The sequence below is a fragment of the Electrona antarctica genome, assembly GCF_951216825.1.
Source record: "Electrona antarctica genome assembly, chromosome: 1".
Lineage (NCBI taxonomy): Eukaryota > Metazoa > Chordata > Actinopteri > Myctophiformes > Myctophidae > Electrona > Electrona antarctica.
The window spans coordinates 15,007,897-15,034,537 of NC_136806.1; the positions used below are offsets into that span (position 1 = coordinate 15,007,897).

Consider the following 26,641-nt stretch of genomic DNA (forward strand, 5'->3'; position numbering starts at 1 on the left):
GAGGGCCCCCCGGAACTCCCTCGAGGGCCCCTTTGCGTTGCCGGAGTTAATTATTAATAGTTATTGCATTGTGGGCAATACTGTAACTGCATTTTTTTTAGGATCAGAATTATACTGAATTCCGGGCCTGTCATTATTATTTCAACCATTCAGTTCAACCTTTACAGTTTTTTTGTAATTATTATCGGTGGAATGTGATTTTAGCGAGTTGGACTGACTGCCCCTGGAAAAGCCAGCAACATAAACACTGGGTGGGTGTGAAATTGTGAATAGAGCCATTCATTATGACAGCAATGCATTATGAACTGAGGAAGGATAGAAAACGCCTCACCGCTGCTGAACACAGTCTTCTGGCGCCACCCGGTGGCATGTTGATGCTTTGCATGATCAACAGAAAGTCTCCCGTCAATCAAGGGGAGGGGATACATTTTAAAGAATTTGATTTTTGTTGTTTTTGGCAACAACAACAAAAATCAAATTCTTTACAACAACTTGTTGCTATACAGAAAACAAACATGTCCTGGTCAGCAAGGCTAACACCATGACAGGGTGACAACACCATAATTCTATATTTAGTTTACTATCTAGGGGTGCAAAGGTTTGATTGATTGAATACTTTATTAACAGTTTGCAAAACGTACAACCATTCTAAAAGTATAACATATGAAAAGCCCTGTATGGCTTGTTTCTATTGTGGTCCTATGTATAAAATTCATCAAGACATAAAGCCATACAATTCTTAGTATACAAGAAACCATCAACACTATAGGAATTAGGAGCAATACAAGTAACACAATAGGGGGTACATTTATTTTGGCAAAGTTAGAAGACTTGATTGATTGATTGATTGATTGATTGATTGAAATTGTCAATACAAAAGCTGTTACTTTGTGGACGAACCATGATAAAGCACTAAACTTGTGCTCATTTATGGTGGTTTTGAAGGAGGGTATGGTTTTGAAGGAGGGTATGGAGTTTGAAGGAGGGTATGGTTTTGAAGGAGGGTATGGAGTTTGAAGGAGGGTATGGTTTTGAAGGAGGGTATGGAGTTTGAAGGAGGGTATGGTTTTGAAGGAGGGTATGGAGTTTGAAGGAGGGTATGGTTTTGAAGGAGGGTATGGAGTTTGAAGGAGGGTATGGTTTAAAAGGAGGGTATGGAGTCACACTGTTTGATGTCTGGTGTATAGGCCGGGCATTCCACATGTTGGTGGTGGCATAACAGTAGAATGGATTCATCCCCATGTTTGTGCCAAATCTGGGGGGAATGAGATCAGTGGAGCTCCCTCTGGGGTTGTGCCCGTGTGGGCGTTTCTCGCTCTTTTCAGGTAGTTTGACAGGTGCGTGGGTGCTGGTCCCTCGGCCTCGAGCATCTTGACGACCAGGCCCATTGCAAGTTGCTGTACTCTGTCCTCTTACCCCAGTGGTCCTTGAGGGGTTTCCAGGTGGTCCCCACCCAGCTAAATGATGGAGAGTTGGTAACCAAATGGACCCTGGTAGATCTTTAACTCTTGAGAGCGTAAAATGAAACCAAATGGACCCATAAGGGTCTATTTTGTTTCATTTTATGCTCTCAAGAGTTAAATTATTGTTAAACATCTGCATTACTTAATTTACAAGTCTACACTATTAGAGTTTTGATTGATTGATTGATTGATTGAAGTATTTATTAACCGTACAGTACATTTCAATCACAACTCAATACAAAAAAAAATTTACAATATGAGTGTACGACCAATAAAGCACTAGACTTGTTTACAAGAGGGTCCACCTTGTAGAAGAATGTAGAAGAATTGTTATATGATATTTGATATTTTGAACGTTTGCCTGTTATCTCTCGGCACCACATCAATTCAGCATGGAATTGTGGACAAAATCTATCCAACAACAATTTGGATAGATTTTAGCTGTTTTTGACAGGGGGGCGGGGGCATTCGAGCATGTGGCTAAATATGTATTTTTTTACAACATTTTATAGCAATTTCTTGTTTTATTATTTACTATAGTCCTACTAGACCCCACGGTCTACTGGGGGTAGCCACACTGTGTGTCATACTGTAGGCTCAATGTCAGTTTGATACATTCAGTAGATCCCGTGATCTTTTGTGGCCAGATGTAATTTATTGGGGTCTAGTAGGACTATAGTAAAGAATAAAAAAAGAAATCGCTATACATTTTTGCAAAGAAATACATATTTAGCCCCATGCTCGAATGCCCCCGCCCCCTGTCAAAAACAGCTAAAATCCCTAAAACAAAAGAAAGCAGCAAATGAAAAAAGAATTATACTCACCTTTTACTTTCTCTATAACAACCTAAAACATGAACCTTGGTTGAAAAAACTAAAGTTGTCCTTTAAGACTACTATTAGCCTATAACTTTGGTACTGTAATGCCAATAATACTTTTGTACTTTTTACTAGTAAGTAAAACAGCTAGTGAACACAGGCCTTTTACTTGTAACAGAGAGTATTTTTTTACACAGATTTCACAGCTGGCGAAACCTGTAGTTTCACTCCTTATAAATATCAATCCGAGTAGCCTACTTCTACACCACAACCTCAACTCACCCCCTGTCTCCATGACGACTGGGTTTCCAGGTATGCCAACAACTGGCCAATCACAGCTAAGATGCATTTCCTTATAAGTAGTAGTAGTAGTCTTAGATTTGCCAAAAGAACAGTGCCTAGTCGGAGGAAGTTTATTATATCTGCTGTTCCAGTCAACAACACGTCAACAACCACGGTAGGTTGGTTTTTCCCTCAAAAGTTGCTGCACGACAGTATAAATGTATATTTTGTAATGTTTTATTTTCTTTACTTTGTGGATGAATGTTAACATGGACGCATGTGTGATTGCTATAACCATAACTACTTATAGGAAGAGGAAAACTTCCACACTTTACGCCCTTAACACGAAAAGAGCCGATCTACAAGCTCACAACGTAGATCGGCTCTTTTCAGTGCGCGCGACACCAACTCCGGTCCGGGGCGCAACAGCAATGTATAGAATATTTACAATGAGGATTGAGGCTGACATGGATTTTGTATCATGCTTTAAATGAATCTGGAATTGTTGTAGTGAAGTGGTGTCTTGTTTTTTAGTTTTTTAAAGATAACAAAAACAAATGTTTATTGAACATTACATTTCCAACATAATGGCAGTGTATAATTGTGGCTGCTTGCTACTCCTCTTCGTGGCAGCGGTGGCCGAACGGATAGCGGCGCGGTCTAGATACCGGAAGGTTCCCAGTTCGAACCAGCCGTCCGACACGTTAAAATTACCACCGCTGAAATGCCCTTGAACAAGGCATCAACCACTACGATGAAATGTGTTCTATGAGCAGGGCCTGGCTGGAAACAAGTTCTTGAGCTTAGCCCAGATACCCTGGGTAAATATAGATTTCATTTCATTTCATTTCATTTCCTCTTGTGTAGCTACAATTAATTAATATACAGAAATAATAGGATATTACAGTCAGTTGTAGGTAACAACAATGTCTCTTGAAATGACATACATTTGATTTGTGGACGCGTATAATACATTTGTATTTAATATCTCAGCCATGCTAGGGCTAGATATTGGCCTAACTACACGTCATGCATGATGCATAGCCTATCAGTCGAGTCAGACACATGTCACATGTACTGCACAGTATGTTGATATTACTTTCACTTTCAGTTGAGCTATTCTTCAAAGTATTTGTTCAGCATGGGCTACTATAGGCCAGGGTACAGTTCATTGTAGAGATGCACCAATATGGAAATTCATGGCCGATATACCAATCTTTAAAATAACAGTTTTGCCTATAGCTGATACTGATGTTTATTTATTTTTTGTTGTTTTTATTTCCCACTTTTGTGCCACAAATACGTATATATCTCCAATACAAGAAATAAATGTTCAGAATCTACAGCTTGGGAGGCTGCAGATAACCAGCCAACGCACGATGTATGCTTATCAACAACAGATAAATATCGGCCACTGCCATTGGTTAATGGCAGTTTTATTTTCTGACACCGATATCGATTGATAGCGGCAAATATCGGCCGATACCCATATGTATATATGAATTCATCCTAGTGTACAACGGAGGACAAAGCGTTTTTAGTCCCATCCTTAATAATCAGGAGGACAACTTGTACTTTCACTCAAGTACCGGGCTTGTATTGAGTACTTTGTCCAGAAATGTATTTATTCATTGTCTCCATTCTTCAAGGCTCAGCCTGTTATTGTTTTAACCGCCGGCCATGTTTACATTTCCTCCACAGTTTATTGGCATAGCGCCATACGTAGGATCGTCATGTCGTCCGACTGTGATGCAGATACAGGAAACAACGGGGATGCTGTCGACTTTGGAATTGGATTCTTAAAAATATGGTAAATGGTAAATGGTGCATTTATATAGCGCCTTTATCCAAGGCGCTTTACATAGATTGTGCATTACATTCACCCATTCACACACACATTCATACACCGATTGCGGCGGAAGCCATGCAAGGTACCAACCAGCACATCGGGAGCAATTTGGGGTTCAGTGTCTTGCCCAAAGACACTTCGACATGTAGACAGGAGGAGCCGGGATTCGAACCGCCGACCCATGGATCATTGGACGACCTGCTCTACCTCTTGAGCCACAGTCTTACTGAAGAGGAGGTACCGTACAGTACATCTCCCTGAACACACACACACACACACACACACACACAGGGGGCGGCAGTGGCTCAGGAGGTAGAGTGGCCGTCTTGGAATCCAGGATCGATTTCCGGCTCCTCCTGGCAAAATGTCGAAGTGTCCTTGAGCAAGACTCCAAATCTCGGCCACTCGGTCACTCACACTCGATCACTCCAGCATGGCAGTGTTATGGTGTAATTGGTGACCTGCCGAAATATGTGACCATCTTGTGGCCTTCACACAACTTACATGGAGGTCTTTAAATACGTGGTCTGAACACCACCAGGTTGAAGTCTATAGTTTTAGCAGGTAACCTGTGTGAGTGGCCAAGATTTTGGGTATTGGAATTTGGCTCTAACTGCTCCCGATGAGCAGGTTGCTGCCTTGCCCGTCGGTTTCCTCCACCGTCGGTGTGTGGATGTGATTGCTTGGAGAAAGCACACACACACACACACACACACACACACACACACACACACACACACACACACACACACACACACACACACACACACACACACACACACACTTACTGTATACAGGTATAGCTGTACTGGCTAGAGTAGCTAGAATATACTTACTAGTATTAGTAAGAAATGTGAACAGCACATGGTACATTAAGTCTTTAAGGCTAAAAGTATATCAACACATACATAGTTTCTAGTTATCACTGAATAACGGATTGTTCAACAATGATCACCTACTTTAGATTTTCAATGCTGCAAACAAACAATCAACAATCAATTCAGCAGATGCACTTATTTGTTGAGGTTATTATTATTATTATTATTATTATTATTATTATCCACTACCTCAAAACCTAGATACCAGCCCTATGCTACACCAGTCATGGTGTCACACCATTGCATGTTGGTATGTTGCTAGCTAGGTGGGGGGGGGGGGGGGGGGGAGTATGCAAGAACTGTAATTAGGCAGGTATTTTAAGTACTGTCCTGTGTCTCTCCATTATAGAGGGTAAAACTATGTGACATCTCACATCATCACCATACCCGGAAGTTAGTGCCTACTGAGTGTCAAAAAACTACTTTATGGCCTTGACAGCCCATAAACAACGTTAAACTCACTTTGCCACTCACTTTATGGATACGAATACCCTCTATTGGCAGACGCCACATATGGCAGAGACGTTGTTACTTATATCCATGGAGTACTGAGTGACATGCCTATTGTGTCATGACACAGACATATGGCATGATGTTTTAAATGTACAACTGTACATTTAATATTTAGGTCCGTCTGTGCTCTCCTATATGTGGACATGAATAAATGGTTAAAATGTGTGTCACAGGGATAAGGACCCCCAGCTACCCAAGGCCGGTACGGGCAGCAACACGACAGACGATGGGACAGCTTCTGCTGCTGCTGCTGTGTCCTCCGACCCGTACTGCTACAACATGGACTACCCCAGCATGGGTACCTGCATCATCATCAACAACAAGAACTTCCACAGGAACACAGGTAATAATTATGTCAACTAAATGACAAACTAAAATATTTAGTTTTAGTTTAGTTTTTTTTTAGTTTTATTATTATTGGTTTCAAAATTGGTTGTCAGTTCTAGATTTAACACGTTACACTCTTGTATGATGACATAGGGCATCGATTTACGGGAAACGAAACCATAAAAAGTGCTATATAAACCATATACAATATGCAGCAATGTCCTGGCTGTCATAGTATAAACTGACAAAGACTGAAACTAAAGACATTTTATATATGCGTTTTGAACAGCACAGTCTTTGAGTTATATACTTATAATGAATAAAGTCCTTTATATGAGGGATCGGCAACCTCAGGCACGGGTGCCAACATTGGCACAGGGGAGGGTGATCACTGACACACTGGCATGTGTGAGAGATAGTTTTCTAAACAATTTAGTAATTTACAGCCAAATGTGTGTGTGTGTGTGTGTGTGTGTGTGTGTGTGTGTGTGTGTGTGTGTGTGTGTGTGTGTGTGTGTGTGTGTGTGTGTGTGTGTGTGTGTGTGTGTGTGTGTGTGTGTGTGTGTGTGTGTGTGTGTGTGTGTGTGTGTGTGTGTGTCTGCGCGCGTACAGGGATGAAGGTCCGTAACGGCACAGATGTTGACGCGGCCGCTGCCATGAAGACCTTCGCTGGGCTCGGCTACGAGGCCAAAGTGGCCAACGACCAGACTGTACGCCAGATGCAAGACCTCTTATACAAAAGTATGTTGTTTACTATTATTACATATTTAACAGACGGTGCAGGCTGCCCTGTTCGTAATTTGCAGGCACTGATGCAATTAGGGCCCATAATCACAGATAAGAAACCCTCTTCCATGGGTCTTCAACAGGTGGTCCTTAGAGTTACTACAGGAGGCCTGTAGGAACCTTTTTTTCCTCCTTACATCAACCACTTAAAAACGTTAGGCGAATTGCATTCTGTTCAACAGTCACACGTTTAAGCAATACAAGCAAAACCAGTTCTGCCAAGACTTTAGTATTGTCCCATTTCCCCCCCAACTAATAGAAAAGTATAATCTTTTAGTGGTCTTTAATAAAGACTTGGGGTTGATACAAATGTAGCCTAACAATCCCTAGTAAAATGCCTCCCCCAAGACCAGTCTAAAATATAGCTGGAAATAAAAGGTCTGGACACATGTTAAACAATGTCTGTGTCTCTCCTCTGTTCCTCTGTTCCTCTACTTCACAGTATCCCAGGAGGACCACAGTCGCTGTGCGTCGTTTGTGTGCGTGATGCTGAGCCACGGAGACGAGGGGAAGATCTACGGAACGGATAACTACGTAGAGCTGAAAACACTGACGGAAATGTTCAGAGGAGACCGCTGTCGGGGTCTGGTGGGGAAACCCAAGCTCTTCTTCTTACAGGTCAGTCACACGTATGGACGCACGCACATGTAGCAGAGTGGCTCAGAGCCTCTATCTGATGGCCTGGTGGTCATGAAAGGTGCTATACAAATAAAGTTGTATTTATTCTTTATTATATATGCCCTGAGCACCTTTTTTAAAGTCCAAACAGAAATTAAACTTTTATTCACAATATTCCAATGTCCAACGACGGAAACGCAATTAATTGAATCATCAATCATAGTTATTTGAGCGACTATTTAATGGTCAAGTTGGATTTCATAATGGTGACACTGACAGCTCCGTGCATTGTGTGTTTTCCAGGCGCGTCGTGGTACAGACCTGGATCCTGGCATTGAGACAGACAGTTGGATTGAGACAGACAGTGTGAGTGTCCAGTCAGAAGAATGCAGGATTCCCGTGGAGGCGGACTTCCTGTACGCTTACTCCACTGCACCAGGTAAGTCATGACAGATGATATTCAAGATAAGATTTGCACAACTCTTCATTTTTTTTCCAGAAATAGCAGATCTACAAGCTTGTATCGCTATGAGCTCGTATATATTGAAGTATTCAATCATGCATTTTAGTTAAAAATCAAAGAATGACGCCAATGCTTTCCCGGTCTTAATGGGGTTTACAGTTTACAAAACAAGATACTACTGCCAGTGCATTAATGCCTATTCATACTCCCGTTTTAGGTTGATAAGGTGACCACCGAAAACTAAAATACGACGTCACTGAGCCGCGGTGGTCACCGCTCACACAAGCACATCTCTCTGTTCTTTAGTGTTAGTCTAGTTTTAGTCGACTAAATATCATAAGATTTTAGTCAACTAAATCTAAAGTTGATTTAGTCGAACAAAATGTATTTTGGCGGGCCCTGATGCCGTCGTAATGACTGTTTCTTTCACTCGCTGAAAATAGCCGATCTACAAGCCCACAACGTGTGGCAGCGCGACACGTTGTGAGCTTGTAGATCGGCTATTTTCAGCACGCAACTAATTGTAAAATGACTTATACTGGATTTCTTGTCCACTAGTCCCTTCCTAACATTTTAGTCTAGTTTTTATTTGTTGACGGAATTGTCAGTATATTTAGTCTTAGTTTTAGTCATCATAGCTTAGTTTTCATTTAGTTTCCATTTAGTTTTCGTCAGTGAAAAAAGGTAGTCGACAAACATTTTTCGTCTTAGTTTTAGTCGACGAAATCAACACTGCTTCTGAAGCCGTACACGTTTCATTCTACTCTCCAGGCTACTACTCGTGGAGGAACAGCGGGTGCGGCTCGTCGTTCATACAGGCTCTGTGCGAGATGCTCCAGCGCCACAGCAAGGAGCTGGAGCTGATGCGGATCATGACCCGGGTCAACAGCAAGGTGGCGCTGGACTTCCAGTCCCACTCCGACCTGCCGGGCTTCGACGGCCAGAAGCAGATCCCGTGCATCGTCTGCATGCTGACCAAGGAGCTCTACTTTCCCTCCCCCTAGACCCGCCGTTCTCTCAACGTTCAAGGAGCTCTACTTTCCCTCCCCCTAGACCCGCCGTTCTCCCAACGTTCAAGGAGCTCTACTTTCCCTCCCCCTAGACCCGCCGTTCTCCCAACGTTCAAGGAGCTCTACTTTCCCTCCCCCTAGACCCGCCGTTCTCCCAACGTTCAAGGAGCTCTACTTTCCCTCCCCTAGATCCGCCATTCTCCCAACGTTTTCGTGCCAAGGACCGAAAATGAAAAGAACTGAACAACCAAGGTGAAAGTCTGGTGACGCGAGGTTAGTGGTGGACAGAGTACTCGTACTCACCCACATGTGTCCCCAAGCTCAACCCCAGTACCTCCAGGACCCCCAAGCTCAACCCCAGTACCTCCAGTACCAGCCAAGCTCAACCCCAGTACCTCCAGTACCAGCCAAGCTCAACCCCAGTACCCCTAGTACCCCCAAGCTCAACCCCAGTACCCCCAAGCTCAACCCCAGTACCCCCAGTACCAGCCAAGCGCAACCCCAGTACATCCAGTACCCCAAACTCAACCCCAGTACCCCCAGTACCCCCAAGCTCAACCCCAGTACCCCCAGTACCCCCAAGCTCAACCCCAGTACCTCCAGTACCAGCCAAGCTCAACCCCAGTACCCCTAGTACCCCCAAGCTCAACCCCAGTACCCCCAGTACCAGCCAAGCTCAACCCCAGTACCCCCAGTACCAGCCAAGCTCAACCCCAGTACCTCCAGTACCCCCAAACTCAACCCCAGTACCCCCAAGCTCAACCCCAGTACGGCAGTAATCTCTGCTACCTCATCATATATTGATTGATTGAATACTTTACAGTTAATTTGGAAAAAAGTACAGCGTTATACAATCGTTCTTAAATATGTAATCAATTCATCAAGACATATGAAGAAGACTAGGAGCAATAAAAGTATATTTACAGGAAAAAATAAACAACAGTGGGCGGTCATTTATTTCAGTAAAGACTTGTCTAGGTCCAGTTATAAATTGCAGACAGGTGCTCATTTATGGTGGTTTAGAAGGAGGGTATGGAGTCAAACGTTTTGGTAATGGTAGGGCATTCCACATTTAGGCATAACAGCAGAATTAATTCATCCCCAGGTTTGTGCCGAATCTGGGGGAGTCAGTGGAACTCCCTCTGGTGTTGTTTTTTAATTCTATATTAACACATTTTGCTGAGGGCCCCCCTGAACTCCCTCGAGGGACCCTTTGCGTCCCCGGACCCCACTTTGAGAACCACGTGTGGCTGGATTAGCCTACTTTTAATGATGAAGGCCAGGTTTTATGGTCAAAATGCTTTTTTAGTGTGCAGACTTTTTTATTTTGTCACCAGCATGGATGTGCACAACATAGCTCTTTGAAAGAAAAAAGGAAGGGAAAAAAATACATCTGTCAATTGAGTTTATACACAATGTGCTAATAATAGTTAATTATTAATAGTTATTGCATTGTGGGCAATACTGTAACTTTTTTAACGGTATGCTATTTCAAGCATACCGTTAAAGGACAACTTTAGTTTTTTTCAACCAAGGTTCATGTTTTTGGTTGTTATTAGAGAAAGTAAAAGATGAGTGTTATTTTTTTTTCATTTGCTGCTTTCTTTCGTTTTAGAGATTTTAGCAGTTTTTGACAGGGCGGCGGGGGCATTCGAGCATTCATAGGCTCAATATGTCAGTTTGACACATTCAGTAGATCTTGTGATATTTTGTGGCCAGATGTAATTTCTTGGGGTTTAGTAGGACTAGAGTAAATAATAAAAAAAAAAATCGCTATCAAATTTTGTAAAACAATACATATTTAGCCCCATGCTCGAATGCCCCCGCCCCCCTGTCAAAAAACGCTAAATTCCCTAAATTGAAAGAAAGCAGTAAATGAAGAAAAATTAACGCTCATCTTTTACTTTCTCTAATAACAACCTAAAACTAAAGTTGTCCTTTAAAGAATCTTTTGGCTACATATCATTCAATTCAACCTTTACAGTTTTTTTGTAATTATTATCGGTGGAATGTGATTTTAGCGAGTTGGACTGACTGCCCCTGGAAAAGCCGGAGCAACATAAACACTGGGTGGGTGTGAAATTGTGAATAGAGCCATTCATTAAGACAGCAATGCATTATGAACTGAGGAAGGATAGAAAACACCTCACCGCTGCTGAACTGGCGCCACCCGGTGGCATGTTGATGCTTTGCATGATCAAGAGAAAGTCTACATTTTAAATTTGATTTTTGTTGTTGTTGCTTCTACAGAAAACAAACATTTCCTGGTCAGCAAGGCTAACACCATGACAGGGTGACAACACCATAATTCTATATTTAGTTTACTATCTAGGGGTGCAAAGGTTTGATTGATTGAATACTTTATTTACAGTTTGCAAAACGTACAACCATTCTAAAAGTATAACATACCGGTATGAAAAGCCCTGTAGGGCTTGTTTCTATTGTGGTCCTATGTATAAAATTCAGACATAAAGACGTAAAGCCATACAATTCTTAGAATACAAGAAACCATCAACACTATAGGAGCAATACAAGTATATTTATAGAAACACAGTGGGGGGTAAATTTATTTTGGCAAAGTTAGAAGACTTGATTGATTGATTGATTGAAATTGTTATTTCACAGTAGGCCTATGCAGAATGCATACATTTGAAACGAAAGCACAAGTCAATACTTTGTGGGCGAACCATGATAAAGCACTAAACTTGTTTACAACAGGGTCCACCATTTTCAATTCATCAGAACATTTAAAGACGTACAAATATACACTTCTATAAAAAAAGAAAAACAGGAAATCATGTAAAGAAAGTAAAAAAGGGAAAAACATGCACAGTATGGGGAAAAGGAAGTTTGTGTGTGTGTGTGGGGGGGGGGACTCAGACTCAGACCACACTTTGAGAGCGGTTTTGAAGGAGTCAAGGGATCCACATGTCTTATGGCTGTTACAATTTACAATTACAATTTACAATTTAGGCATTTAGCAGACGCTCTTAATCCAGAGCGACTTACATTAAGCAAGAACAAAAAGCATGGGAATACATCACATATATAAAAAGCATTTATCAAGAAACATGCGTAAGCTAAGAACGTAGCTAGAACATATCTATATAATGACACTGTACATATAAACTATACATTACTATACTATGCTGTACATATATACTATGAAGTGCTATGACTACATACAATGCAAGTATTGTGCTGTCTACATAACATGCTATAAGTCTGTATCAAATGCTATCTAAGTCTAAAAAGTGCTGTTTACATTCATTGACAAAAGATGAGGTCATGTAAGGTAACCGGCAATGTCAGTGTACTCATTAACCCATTTAGATTTGGAACACCTATACGGTGTTTTTAGAAGCGGCTGCAGGACTAAAATAAGTCATTATCCCTCTTATCTTATTCTGGGTCACACCCATGTGTACGGTCACACACCCATGGAAATGTAAATTGGCAAAACAAACACAAACAAAACACAAGTGCACACTCACTGTTGGTAGGGCCGGGCGTTCCACATTTTAGTGGCAGGAGCCACTAAGTTGCTTTTATGGTGGTTTAAAAGGAGGGTATGGAGTCACACTGTTTGATGTCTGGTGTATAGGCCGGGCATTCCACATGTTGGTGGCATAACAGTAGAATGGATTCATCCCCATGTTTGTGCCAAATCTGGGGGGAATGAGATCAGTGGAGCTCCCTCTGGGGTTGTGCCCGTGTGGGCGTTTCTCGCTCTTTTCAGGTAGTTTGACAGGTGCGTGGGTGCTGGTCCCTCGGCCTCGAGCATCTTGAAGACCAGGCAACACCAAGTTGCTGTAAAATGGTAAATGGTGCATTTATATAGCACCTTTATCCAAGGCGCTTTACAGATTGTGCATTACATTCACCCATTCACACACATTCATACACCGATGGCTGTAGAAACCATGCAAGGCACCAACCAGCATCAGGAGCAATTAGGGGTTCAGTGTCTTGCTCTAGGACACTTCGACACTGGCTCTGGGGGAGCCCGGGTTCGAACTGGCAACCTTGCGGTTTCCATCCAGCCACTCTACCCCTGAGCCACCGCCGCCGTACTCTGTCCTCTTACCCCCTGGTCCTTGAGGGGTTTCCAGGTGGTCCCCACCCAGCTAAATGATGGAGAGTTGGTAACCAAATGGACCCTGATAGATCTTTAACTCTTGAGAGCGTAAAATTAAACCAAATGGACCCGTAAGGGTCAAGTCTACACAATTAGAGAATGTAGAAGAATTGTTATTTTGATCAACGTTTGCCTGGAGGCATGGAATTGTGGACAAAGACCAAATGGTCTACTATAAAGTAAAACTGAAACTAAAACTAAACTTTTTCTAAATAATAAAAATGTGACCACACGTCATGTGCCTCTAAGTGAAAGTAAACTAACTGTATTGAAAACTAAAATTAAAAAGACTTATAGGAATATAAGAACATAAATAAACATACAAAATTGTAACGGCGGACGCCGTTACTATACCTAATGTATATGCTAACCCAATCCTACATGTATGGTATAATGTAAATAAGGACACAAATTGTAACAAATGCATTTATTGAAGCTAAGGTTATGCAGGGGGGACACTGAGTTGTCTGTGATTCTTGAAGGGGCGGACGTGCCGATCTCATCATACACCTACAAATGAACAGATAGAGGCACATTAGTTTAGGAATAAAGAAGACAGCATACTTTCTAATTGACCAGTATAATGAGAAGACTAGTGAAGAAGGAATGTAAATATCTGATGTCTAAACTTACCTCTGTTATTCTCATCCTCCTTTCAGGGTGGTGTTCGGGCAAATGAGTTCCCTCTGGGTACAGGCACCCCTTTTATAGTTCCGGGAGGGTGACACCAAGTGGGAGATGAATAGAAGGGGAGACTGGGAGGGACTATAATGAATGTAATCATGTATGGGTTGTGTATATATTTCTATGCTAAATGCTAACTGTGAATAGGTATTGAGGGTGCATATATATGTAGTAGGTTTATGTAAAATGCATTGTGTGATTCTAGGAGTGGGGAATATTGTTATGGTTACCTGGGGAATGGTATGGACTAGTAACCAGGTAATTGGTCCCCACCCTATAAAAGGGAGTCAGTTGTTTCTAACCAGGATGATGACAGGTTGCATTGTATTTGACTGTCAAAGTGATTGATGAAAATGGAAGAAATAAAGCCTTATTGAAGGTGCCCCTGGACTGGTCTCTACTCATTTATTGCCTTGGCCGCTCGGCACTCTTACAAGTGGTAGCAGTGGTGGTCCCAGCCTCTCTGGAGTAGCGGGTGCTTTAATAGCACATAACTATGGCCAGCAAGACCAGAGGGAAGGACAAGAAACAAGAACAGCAAGAGGAACCAGATGATGGGGCGACAAGTACAGCAATTGACCAGCAGGAGGACGAAGCAGCCAGTAAGCCTGACAAACTGGACGAGTTGAGTGACCTGGTGAAGTCAATGGCTGTCACCCAGACTACTAGAGACAAACGGATGGAAAGGGAGGCTGCACGCCAAGACGAGAGATGGAAAAAGATCCACCAGCAGGTGTTACACATGCAAGCACAGATGAATGACATGGCGGACAGAGGAGAGGAAGATGAGGATGATGGGGACGACCATGGTGATGCTGTTGATAATGAGGAGCCGGAAGAGGAGGAGGAGACCCCGGGAACCAGCCACCACCAGGAGAGGGGGAGAAATACGGGGGTGAGCATCAAACGACAAAACGATCCAGCACCACCACGACACAGAGACCCTAGGTTAATACCACTCACCCCGGATGATGATATTGAACACTACCTGACAACCTTTGAAAGAATGGCCACGGTTTGTTATTGGCCAAAAGAGGAGTGGGCTATTCAATTAGTCCCTGTGCTCACGGGTAAGGCACGCAGTGCTTATGTTCTCATGGACTTTGCAGATTCTGAAGACTACGACAAAATCAAGGAAGGGATTCTAGCTAAATATGAGATCACAGTGGACACCTACAGAAGAAGGTTCCGGTCACTGGACATTCATCAGGAAGAAACCCCACGGGAACTTTATGTGCGGTTGAAGGACTTGTTTACGAAATGGGTCAAACCAGATACCTCCACTGTGAAGGATATTTCAGAGTTACTGATCCTAGAGCAGTTCTTGAGGATGGTGGATCCAGAAATGGAAGTTTGGATCCGAGAACGTGACCCAAAGTCAGCGGGAGAGGCCTCCCGGCTGGCTGAGGTTTTTCTGTCGGCCAGATCTGGGAGCAGAGGACCCACATATGGCCGTGACAACTACTACACTGGAGGCAGTAAGTCCAAGGGGGGTGGTCAAGCTCAGGCTAGAAATCAATCCAGTGCCAGGCAAAGCTCTTACAGTAAACCTAACACCACTAAGTCTTTCCCCAGTTCTAGACCAGACATACGATGTTATCAGTGTAATGAGATGGGCCATACACAGTACACATGTCCTGCTAACAGACAGAATAAACCTTCTTTGTTATGTTCAGTCCCCAGACCCACCCACTCAGTCTCAGCTCAAGACAAAATGCACACTGCACCAGTGTTAGTCAATGGTCGGAGAGAGGAGGCTCTTCTGGACACGGGCAGCTGTCAGTCTGTTGTGTTGTCCAGCATAGTCCCTAGAGAGCTGTGGAGTGACACCACGTCAAACATTTGTTGTGTTCATGGGGATCAGAAAGTGTACCCCACAGCTGAGGTGTATCTTACTGTAGGTGGACAGACTTATCTCATGCCAGTCACATTAGTGCCCACATTACCATATCCAGTTGTGCTTGGCAACGATGTCCCCACATTGCTAGACTTGATACAGCAGTCAAAAGAGAGAAACCAGGTTATCAATGAGGGCACAGGGGAGGCACAGAATCAGGAGGCTGAGCAGCAGCAGCTAGAACCCCACCCTACAGTTACAGCATGTAACGTGGTCATAACCAGAGCTCAGAAGAAAATAAATACTCTAGAAGAGTTACCCTATTATCATGCTGAGTTGGAGGCAGGCCCGGTCAAGCAACCAAAGTCCAGAGCTCAGAGAAGGAGGGAAAAGGTTTTGGCTACGGCCAGGATACAGTGTGAGGAAACGGAAAATCCCAGTCAGCCACTGAATTTTCACATTCCATCGGACATAGCAGCACTGCAGCAAGCTGACCCTACACTAACCACTTGGTTTGATAAAGTGTCAGAGGTTGAGGGGGAGAAACAGGGCAAGGCAGACTGTTTAGCAGAGGCTAGCTATGTGATTAAAAATGGCATTCTCTACCAGCGACAGGGTCAGGTTGAAGCCTTAGCTTTGCCACAGAGCCTTGCACATAAAGTTATGGAGCTGGGTCACTCTATACCTTGGGCAGGACACTTAGCATTTCAGAAATCCATGAATAGAATTGCCAGTAGGTTTGTTTGGCCAGGCATGTACACCCAGTTGAAAGGCTTTTGTGCTTCATGTGAAACATGTCAGCTATCATCAGCTAGAGGAGTAGCCCGTGCACAGCTTCAACCATTACCTATTATTGACACCCCTTTTCACAGAATAGGCATGGATATTGTGGGGCCCCTTGAAAAAAGTTCCTCAGGCCACAGATATATCTTAGTAATTTGTGATTACGCCACCCGGTATCCAGAAGCATTTCCCCTCAGATCTATCAAAGCCAGACAGGTTGCCAATTGTCTTTTGCAACTTTTTTCAAGAGTAGGGGTGCCTAGAGAGGTCCTTACAGATTGTGCTACAAACTTCCTGTCAAAACTATTGCAGCAGGTTTATCAGTTGCTAGGAGTGAAGGGCATCAAGACCACCCCGTACCACCCCGAGACGGACGGGTTAGTGGAGAGATTTAATCGGACACTAAAGAGCATGCTGCGGAAGTTTGTGGACAATACAGGCTCTGATTGGGACCAATGGCTGCCCTATTTGCTGTTTGCATATCGTGAGGTGCCACAGGCGTCAACAGGCTTCTCACCATTTGAGCTTCTCTACGGTCGCCAGGTGAGGGGGCCACTGGACCTCCTGAGAGAGCATTGGGAGAAGCCGACTACAGATCAGGAGAGTGTGGTTGCCTATGTGATCAAAATGAGAGAGAGACTTGAACAGATGACTGCTCTAGCACAAGAGCACATGAGGACAGCACAAACCACCCAAAAGACCTGGTATGACAAGAAGGCCAGGGACAGGACATTGCTGCCAGGTCAACGGGTGTTGCTGCTCCTTCCAACTAGTGACTGTAAGCTGTTGGCCAAATGGCAGGGGCCGTACCAAATCACCAAGCGCCTGGGCCAGGTAACATATGAACTGTACATGCCTGACAAATTGAAAAAATATCAGCATTTTCATGTTAACCTACTCAAGGTTTTTCAGGAGCAATCACTACCAAGCCAACAGCCAGCCCAGCAACAGTTGTTGGTCTGTGCTCTTGAGGACGAGGAGCAGAGAGAGCAGTCATTCCCCACCGAGGTCACCAAGCCCAGTGCAGTGGACCTCTCTCATCTCCAGCCTGACCAGCAGGAGGAGATGAGAGCAATGCTGGACCCTGAGCTGTTCCAAGAAAAGCCTGGCTTTACAACACTGGCACAGCACAAGGTATACCTAAAAACGGATGCTACACCCCGCCGGAAGTGCTACAGGATCCCTGAACGTATAGTGCCCAAACTTAAGGAGGAGATTGAACTGATGCTGCAAATGGGCATAATTGAAACATCGAACAGTGAGTGGTGTAGCCCTATTGTGTTGGTGCCAAAAAAGGATGGCTCACTGAGATTTTGTATTGATTTCAGGTACCTCAATTCAGTGTCTAAGATGGAAGCCTATCCCATGCCCCGGATTGATGAGTTGCTGGAGAGGGTGGGGGACTCCGCATTTATCTCCACACTTGACTTAAACAAGGGGTACTGGCAACTGGCCCTGGCACCTGAGACCAAGGAGCTGACAGCATTTACAACACCATATGGTATGTTTCAATTCAAAGTGATGCCGTTTGGCCTACAGGGTGCACCAGCAACATTTCAACGTCTCATGGACCAAGTACTGAGGGACGTGCCGGAGTTTGCGGCATCATACTTGGATGATTGTGTCATTTTTAGCCAGACCTGGAACGAACATGTGGCTCATCTGCAAGAGGTCCTCCACCTGATTAAAAAGGCGGGGCTCACCATCAATCCACGCAAGTGTGCATTGGCACAGAAACAGGTGGAGTATCTGGGCCATATTGTTGGACAGGGGGTAATCAAACCTCGAGTGGGGAAAGTGGATGCCATCCATTCATACCCCACCCCTACCACTAAGAAGAAGGTTCGGGGGTTCCTAGGGCTGGTAGGGTGGTATCGGAAATTCATACCCCATTGTTCAGAGAGGGCAGCTATTCTCTCTGACCTCACTAAAGACTCGGCCCCAAACAAGGTGAGATGGACTGATGAGTGTGAGCGAGCGTTCAAAGATCTAAAGAATGCCATTACAAGTGACACTGTTCTCCACACTCCTGACTTTGCACGACCGTTCACACTACAGACGGATGCCTCAGGTGTCGGCCTCGGGGCAGTGCTTCTGCAAGAAGTGGAGGGAGAGAGCCGTCCACTGCTGTTCCTGAGCCGCAAGCTGGAGGACCGAGAGACAAGGTACTCGACAGTGGAGAAGGAGTGCCTGGCCATGAAGTGGGCCATTGAATCACTTAAATACTATTTGCTGGGCCGGCACTTTCTCCTTGAGACTGATCATAGGGCTCTACAGTGGCTGAACAGGATGAGGGACTCTAACACACGTCTCACTGGGTGGTACCTGGCCTTGCAACCCTATGACTTCACAGTTCAGTATCGACCAGGGAAGGCCAACCTAGTGGCCGACTGTCTCTCACGGGTACATGAGGGCTGAGGTACTGTACTCTTGGGAGAGGGGGGAGGAAATGTAACGGCGGACGCCGTTACTATACCTAATGTATATGCTAACCCAATCCTACATGTATGGTATAATGTAAATAAGGACACAAATTGTAACAAATGCATTTATTGAAGCTAAGGTTATGCAGGGGGGACACTGAGTTGTCTGTGATTCTTGAAGGGGCGGACGTGCCGATCTCATCATACACCTACAAATGAACAGATAGAGGCACATTAGTTTAGGAATAAAGAAGACAGCATACTTTCTAATTGACCAGTATAATGAGAAGACTAGTGAAGAAGGAATGTAAATATCTGATGTCTAAACTTACCTCTGTTATTCTCATCCTCCTTTCAGGGTGGTGTTCGGGCAAATGAGTTCCCTCTGGGTACAGGCACCCCTTTTATAGTTCCGGGAGGGTGACACCAAGTGGGAGATGAATAGAAGGGGAGACTGGGAGGGACTATAATGAATGTAATCATGTATGGGTTGTGTATATATTTCTATGCTAAATGCTAACTGTGAATAGGTATTGAGGGTGCATATATATGTAGTAGGTTTATGTAAAATGCATTGTGTGATTCTAGGAGTGGGGAATATTGTTATGGTTACCTGGGGAATGGTATGGACTAGTAACCAGGTAATTGGTCCCCACCCTATAAAAGGGAGTCAGTTGTTTCTAACCAGGATGATGACAGGTTGCATTGTATTTGACTGTCAAAGTGATTGATGAAAATGGAAGAAATAAAGCCTTATTGAAGGTGCCCCTGGACTGGTCTCTACTCATTTATTGCCTTGGCCGCTCGGCACTCTTACAAAAATTATGATGGATTCTTCTAACTTTGCAGATTTGATTATTAATGCAAGATATTACATTAACCATGTAAAGGTTAATAATGTCCTATTTCTACTATTTCGGAAAAACGTTTTTGACATTTTTGAAAAACTTAAGACTACTATTAGCCTATAACTTTGGTACTGTAATGCAATACTTTTGTACTTTTTACTCAAAGTAAAACAGTGAACACAGGCCTTCTCCACCCCACCTCAACTCACCCCCAACTCACCCACCCCTGGCAGGGATCCTGTCCAAAGGTTAAGGTCACACCCTATAGTATAGGGTGTGACCTTAACCTTTGGGTATAGGGCCTATACTATGGGACACACAGGTAGCCTGGCTAATAAGCCAGACCGAATCACACGACAGTGTGATTTGAGTCTGGCTTATTAGCCAGGCTAACACACAGGTTCCACAGGTTGGGTTGATACCAGTTTAACACCCCCCTCCTCCCTGTCTCCATGACGACTGGGTTTCCAGGTATACCAACAACTGGCCAATCACAGCTCAGATCGTCCCTCCGGCCTATGGGATATGATATATATCCTCACAATGAATGCAATGCATTTCCCATAGAGCTATAAAGGGGCATTTCCTTATAGTAGTAGTAGTCAGAGGACGTTTATTATCTCTGCTGTTCCAGTCAACAACACGTCAACAACGGTAGGTTGTTTTTTCCCTCAAAAGTTCTTAAAGTATTCTAGTTAAATCAATGCCAGTTGCTGCACGACAGTAAATGCAAACGCATATGTGATTGCTATAACTACTTCTAGAAAGTAGGAAACGTCCAGACTTTACGCCCTTAACACGAAAAGAGCCGATCTACAAGCTCAGCGCGACGCGTTCTGAGCTTGTAGATCGGCTCTTTTCGGTGCGCGCGACACCAACAGCAATGTATCGAATATTTACAATGAGGCTGACATGGATTTTCTATCATGCTTTAAATTAATTTGTCATTGTTGTAGTGAAGTGGTGTCTTGTAAGGAACAGCAATGTCCCTTGACCCTATGTGATTTGTGACTATGTCCCGATGTTTAGAGTACCAGTAGGGGCAAACGTGGCGCTGTTGTGCCAGAAACAGAGAGAGAGAGAGTGTTGCACTGTTGCCTGCTAATGAGAGAGAGAGAGAGAGAGAGAGAGAGAGAGAGAGAAGCTGCACCACTCAGTTCACACGGGTGTGATTCTTTTTTAAAGATAACAAAAACAAATTGAACATATTACATTTCCAACATAATGGCAGTGTATAATTGTGGCTGCTTGCTACTCCTCTTGTGTAGCTACAATTAATTAATATACAGAAATAATAGGATATTACAGTCAGTTGTAGGTAACCTCTTTGTAACTCTTTGATAGCTCTTTATTCTTGCATTCTTTATTCTCTGCCTTTGTTTGCTGTGCTTGCTGTGTTTTGTTGTTGTTTTGAATGTCACGTTATCTATGAATGCTGCTGCATTGTCTGAAGGAAGCCAAACAAAACTAAGTTTTACTGTACCTGTACACAAGAAGTAACAATAAAGTACAACCTTGAACCTACAACTGTAATATCAAGATCTTCTCTTCTGTATACTTTTACATGTGTTACATAACAAAATAAGATTGGCCTCCAACTTGTAGGTATATCATCCTATTTGGTCATGTAATCAATGTAAAAGTCCCTATAATGTCTATGATATTACATAGGCCTACATTTGATTTGTATATAGTAATAATAATACATTTGTCTCAGTCATTCTAGGGCTAGATATTAACTACATGCATAGCCAACAGTATGATTATCTCTGTTTACTTTCACTTTCAGTTGAGCTATTCTTAAGTTTGTTCAGCATGGGCTACTATAGGGTACAGTTCATTGTAGAGATGCACCAATATGGAAATTCATGGCCGATATACCAATGTTTAAAATATCAGTTTGCCTATTGCTGATACTGATATATATATATATATATAATGTTTATTTATTTTTTGTTACAAATACGTATCTTCAATACAAGAAATAAATGTTCAGAATCTACAGCTTGGGAGGCTGCAGATAACCAACATAGCCAACGCACGATGTATGCTTATCAACAACAGATAAATATCGGCCACAGCCATTGGTTAATGGAAGTTTTATTTTCTGACACCGATATTGATTGATAACGGCAAATATCGGCCGATACCCTTATGTATATGAATTCATGTATGTATATGTATATATGAATTCATCCTAGTGTACAACGGAGGACAATTTCACGATAAATTAAAGTAACCACAATACTGTTATTGAGAGCGTTTTTTAATTTTTTAGTCCCATCCTTAATCTTAATCCGGAGGAGTACCTATACTTTCACTCAAGTACCGGGCTTGTATTGAGTACTTTGTCCAGAAATGTATTTATTCATTGTCTCCATTCTTCAAGGCTCAGCCTGTCATTGTTTTAACCGCCGGCCATGTTTACATTTCCTCCACAGTTTATTGGCATAGCGTCGTACGTAGGATCGTCATGTCGTCCGACTGTGATGCAGATACAGGAAACAACGGGGATGCTGTCGACGCCTTACGATTCCCATTCGCCTTAGGGTTCAGGAGGTAGAGTGGCCGTCTTGGAATCCAGGATCGATTCCCGGCTCCTCCTGGCAAAATGTCGAAGTGTCCTTGAGCAAGACTCTGAACCCTAAGCCAAATTCCAATATCCAAAATCTTTGAAAATCATTGAATGTACAACTGTACATTTAATATTTAGGGCCGTCTATGCTCTCCTATATGTGGACATGAATAAATGGTTCAAATGTGTGTCACAGGGATAAGGACCCCCAGCCACCCAAGGACGGTAAGGGCAGCAACACGACAGACGATGGGACTGCTGGTGCTGCTGCGGCTGCTGCTGCTGCTGCTGGTACTGGTACTGGTACTGCTGCGGTGTCCTCAGTACCAGTACCGCTTGACCAGTACCGCTACAACATGGACTACCCCAGCATGGGCAACTGCATCATCATCAACAACAAGAACTTCCACAGGAACACAGGTAATAATAATGTCAACTAAATGACAAACTAAAACATTTAGTCTTAGTTTCGTTTTTTGGTTTATTATTATTATTGGTTTCAAAATTGGTTGTCAGTTCTAGATTTAACACGTTACACTCTTGTATGATGACATAGGGCAGGGTTCCCCAATTAAGTTTCCTCAAGGAACATATTTTGACTAGGGTACCAGGCTGGGGGCCGAGTCTGCACGCACGAGGTCGAGGTCTTGTCCTGAAAATTCATTTTCAGGGCAAGACCCCATTTGAAAAGGATGCCCAGTTTGACATGCATAAGCTATTGACCCCCATTTAATGCCATTTATATCTGGGACCCCCTTTCTTTTTTTTGAGAAATTCTTCCAGGGGCCACAAGGGGGAGGGCCGCAAATGGCCCGCGGGCCGCCTATTGGAGAACCCTGACATAGGGCATCGATTTACGGGAAACGAAACCATAAAAAGTGCCATATAACCATATACAATATGCAGCAATGTCCTGGCTGTCATAGTATAAACTGACAAAGACTGAAACTAAAGACATGTTATATATGCGTTTTGAACAGCACAGTCTTTGAGTTATATACTTATAATGAATAAAGTCCTTTATATGAGGGATAGGCAACCTTAGGCACGGGTGCCAACATTGGCACAGGGGAGGGTGATCACTGACACACTGGCATGTGTGAGAGATAGTTTTCTAAACAATTTAGTAATTTACAGCCAAATTACAGCCTGCACATAATTTGACATTCAATCAAACTGATAAGTGACCGGGGAGGGAGTCTGGGAGATAGGTGGGTCTAATGATAATTAGGCTACATCCTGATGGGAAATAAAATATAAGGTATAGCCTAAGCCCTAATGGACAGACAACATCAGTTGAAATATGTAATTTTTAAGTGTTGTCGTATTCAAACTTCATGTTGATATGGCATACTGACTATCAAGAAAATGAAAACGTCATTCTTCAGCACTTCACTTGTCAGAATGGTTGCCGACCCCTGCTTTATTGTGTGTGTCTGTGTGTCTGTGTGTCTGTGTGTGTGTGTGTGTGTGTGTGTGTGTGTGTGTGTGTCTGCTCGCGTACAGGGATGAATGTCCGTAACGGCACAGATGTTGACGCGGGCGCTGTCATGAAGACCTTCGCTGGGCTCGGCTACAAGACCAAAGTGGCCAACGACCAGACTGTAGGCCAGATGCAAGACATCTTATACAAAAGTATGTTGTTTACTATTATTACATATTTAACAGACGGTGCAAGCTGCCCTGCTCATAATTTGCAGGCACTGATGCAATTAGGGCCCATAATCACAGATAAGAAACCCTCTTCCATGGGTCTTCAACAGGTGGTCCTTAGAGTTACTACAGGAGGCCTGTAGGAACTTATTTTTTCTCCTTACATCAACCACTTAAAATCACTTGGAAACTAAACAATTGCATTCTGTTCAACAGTCCCACGTTTAAGCAATACAAGCAAAACCAGTCCTGCAAATAATTTAGTATTGTCCCATTTTCCCACCAAGAAAAGCATAATCTTTAGTGGTCTTTAATAAAGACTTGGGGTTGATAAGATTTAGCCTAACAATCCCTAGGACAATCCCAAGGACCAGTCTAAAATATAGCTGGAAATAATAATAATAATAAGGTCTGGACACATGTTAAACAATGTCTTTGTCTCCTCCGTTCCTCTACTTCACAGTATCCCAGGAGGACCACAGTCGCTGTGCGTCGTTTGTGTGCGTGATGCTGAGCCACGGAGAAGAGGGGAAGATCTTCGGAACGGATAACTACGTAGAGCTGAAAACACTGACGGAAATGTTCAGAGGAGACCGCTGTCGGAGTCTGGTGGGGAAACCCAAACTCTTCTTCATACAGGTCAGTCACACGCACGCACGCATCCTCTCACGCATGGACGCACGCACAGATCTAGCTCTGGATTGATGATAATGTTAAGAATTTGTGATGCCACTTGTCGTCTTGTCGCAAGTATTTTATATGCATATTCATCATAATCATTTCCATGTTGAAAAACGTATATTATTTCCAAACACATTTTTTCTGAAATAGCATAGCTCAAAACGTTACAAATTATGCAAGTTATTTGTCATATATGCCCTGAGCGCCCTTTTTTAAAGGCAAAAATGTAACTTGTATTCACAATATTCCAATGTCCAACGACGGAAACGCAATTAATTGAATCATCAAAAAATCAATGGTGACACTGACAGCTGTAGCATGTGCCCGTGTGTTTTCCAGGCATGTCGTGGTACAGACCTGGACCCTGGCATTGAGACAGACAGTTGCATTGAGACAGACAGTGTGAGTGTCCATTCAGAAGAATGCAGGATTCCCGTGGAGGCGGACTTCCTGTACGCTTACTCCACTGCACCAGGTAAGTCATAACAGATGATATTCAAAGATTTGCACAACTCTTCATTATGTTTTTCCAAATATAGCAGATCTACAAACTTGTATCGCTATGAGCTCGTATATCTGCTATTTTTGAATTTCCAAACTCAATCATGCTTTTTTGTTAAAAATCTAAAAATGACGCCAATGCTTTCCCGGTCTTAATGGGGTTTACAGTTTACAAAACAAGATGCTACTGCCAGTGCATTAAGGCCTATTCATACTCCAGTTTTAGGTTGATAAGGTGACCACCGAAAACTAAAATACGACGTCACTGAGCCGCGGTGGTCACCGCTCAACACAAGCACGTTTTTTACTAACCACCGTTTCGGAGGTCACCTTATCACCTAAAACTGGGGTATGAATGAATAGGCCTTTACTCCGTCAACCAAAAGCCACAGTGTTCTGAAGCCGTACGCGTTTCATTCTACTCTCCAGGCTACTACTCGTGGAGGAACAGCGCGTGCGGCTCGTGGTTCATGCAGGCTCTGTGCGAGATGCTCCAGCACCACAGCAAGGAGCTGGAGCTGATGCGGATCATGATCCGGGTCAACAGCAAGGTGGCGCTGGACTTCCAGTCCCACTCCGACCTGCCGGGCTACAACCGCCAGAAGCAGATCCCGTGCATCGTCTCCATGCTGACCAAGGAGCTCTACTTTTCCTCCCCCTAGATCCGCCGTTCTTCCAACGCTTTTGTGCCAAGGACCGAAAATGTATATGTATTTGCCCCCCCCCCCTCCCCCAAGATAAGAGTTTGTGCCAGGAAGACCCCCAGAAAGAGAAGATTTTCTGTTAAAAAATGTCAGAAGAATTATGTTTTCTAATAAATATAGCAGATGTACAAGCTGACAGAGTGACGTGCTGCGAGCTTGTCGATCTGCTATTTTTGAGTAGCCAACATAAATGGATAAATGATTGTGATGGTATGTTAAATACTTCATCTGTGGACCTCCTGGAACCCACCCGAGGACCCCTGGGGGTCACGTAAATGAACCCATAATTATGGTTTTAATATCATCTTGGAATACAGTATGTGTTTTATACTATACTGTTATCCAGAGCTAGTGAGAAAGAAGATAAAAATAGAATTTAATCCCACAGGAATTGGTTTGAAATCGACAGAGCCAGTGTAGTCACTTTGCTTTTACCACTTTACTGCCAAGAAAAGAAGGGGAAAAAAAACATTCCTATGATGTTCTCTGTTTTCTGAAGTTTTTATTCAGTTTCCTAATCTCAGTTTAATACTCAGGGTACGGTCCATGTACCTTTATCCAAGGCGCTTTACATAGATTGCATATTACATTCACCCATTCACACACATTCATACACCGATGGCTGCGAAAACCATGCAAGGCACCAACCTGCTCATTGGGAGCAAATAGGGGTTCAGCATCATGCTCAAGGACACTTCTGGGAGAGCCTGGGATCGAACTGGGACTGGCTCAGGGTAGGGCATTAAGCAACTAGTCGACTAGTTCACTAGTCGACCTTGTTGGTACTAGTTGACTAGTTGATAAGCC

The 26,641-nt window shown here is 43.4% G+C and overlaps 1 protein-coding gene across 1 annotated transcript; it reads left to right on the forward strand.

The window, feature by feature from the left end:
* Positions 1–5,830: 5,830 nt before the first annotated feature.
* Positions 5,831–26,639, forward strand: LOC306915616 (uncharacterized protein; the record flags this gene model as incomplete). The annotated part of the gene is made up of 19 exons (XM_079493061.1): positions 5,831–5,835; positions 5,977–6,146; positions 6,743–6,871; positions 7,359–7,534; positions 7,838–7,973; positions 8,769–8,998; positions 9,339–9,631; positions 14,334–14,724; positions 16,762–17,283; positions 17,422–17,583; positions 18,508–18,650; positions 19,231–19,261; positions 20,288–20,381; positions 22,162–22,279; positions 22,492–22,715; positions 23,802–23,930; positions 24,412–24,587; positions 24,969–25,104; positions 25,560–26,639. 19 exons carry the CDS (start codon positions 5,831–5,833, stop codon positions 25,790–25,792), a joined length of 3,498 nt encoding a protein of 1,165 aa, XP_079349187.1. The 3' UTR covers positions 25,793–26,639.
* Positions 26,640–26,641: the final 2 nt, after the last annotated feature.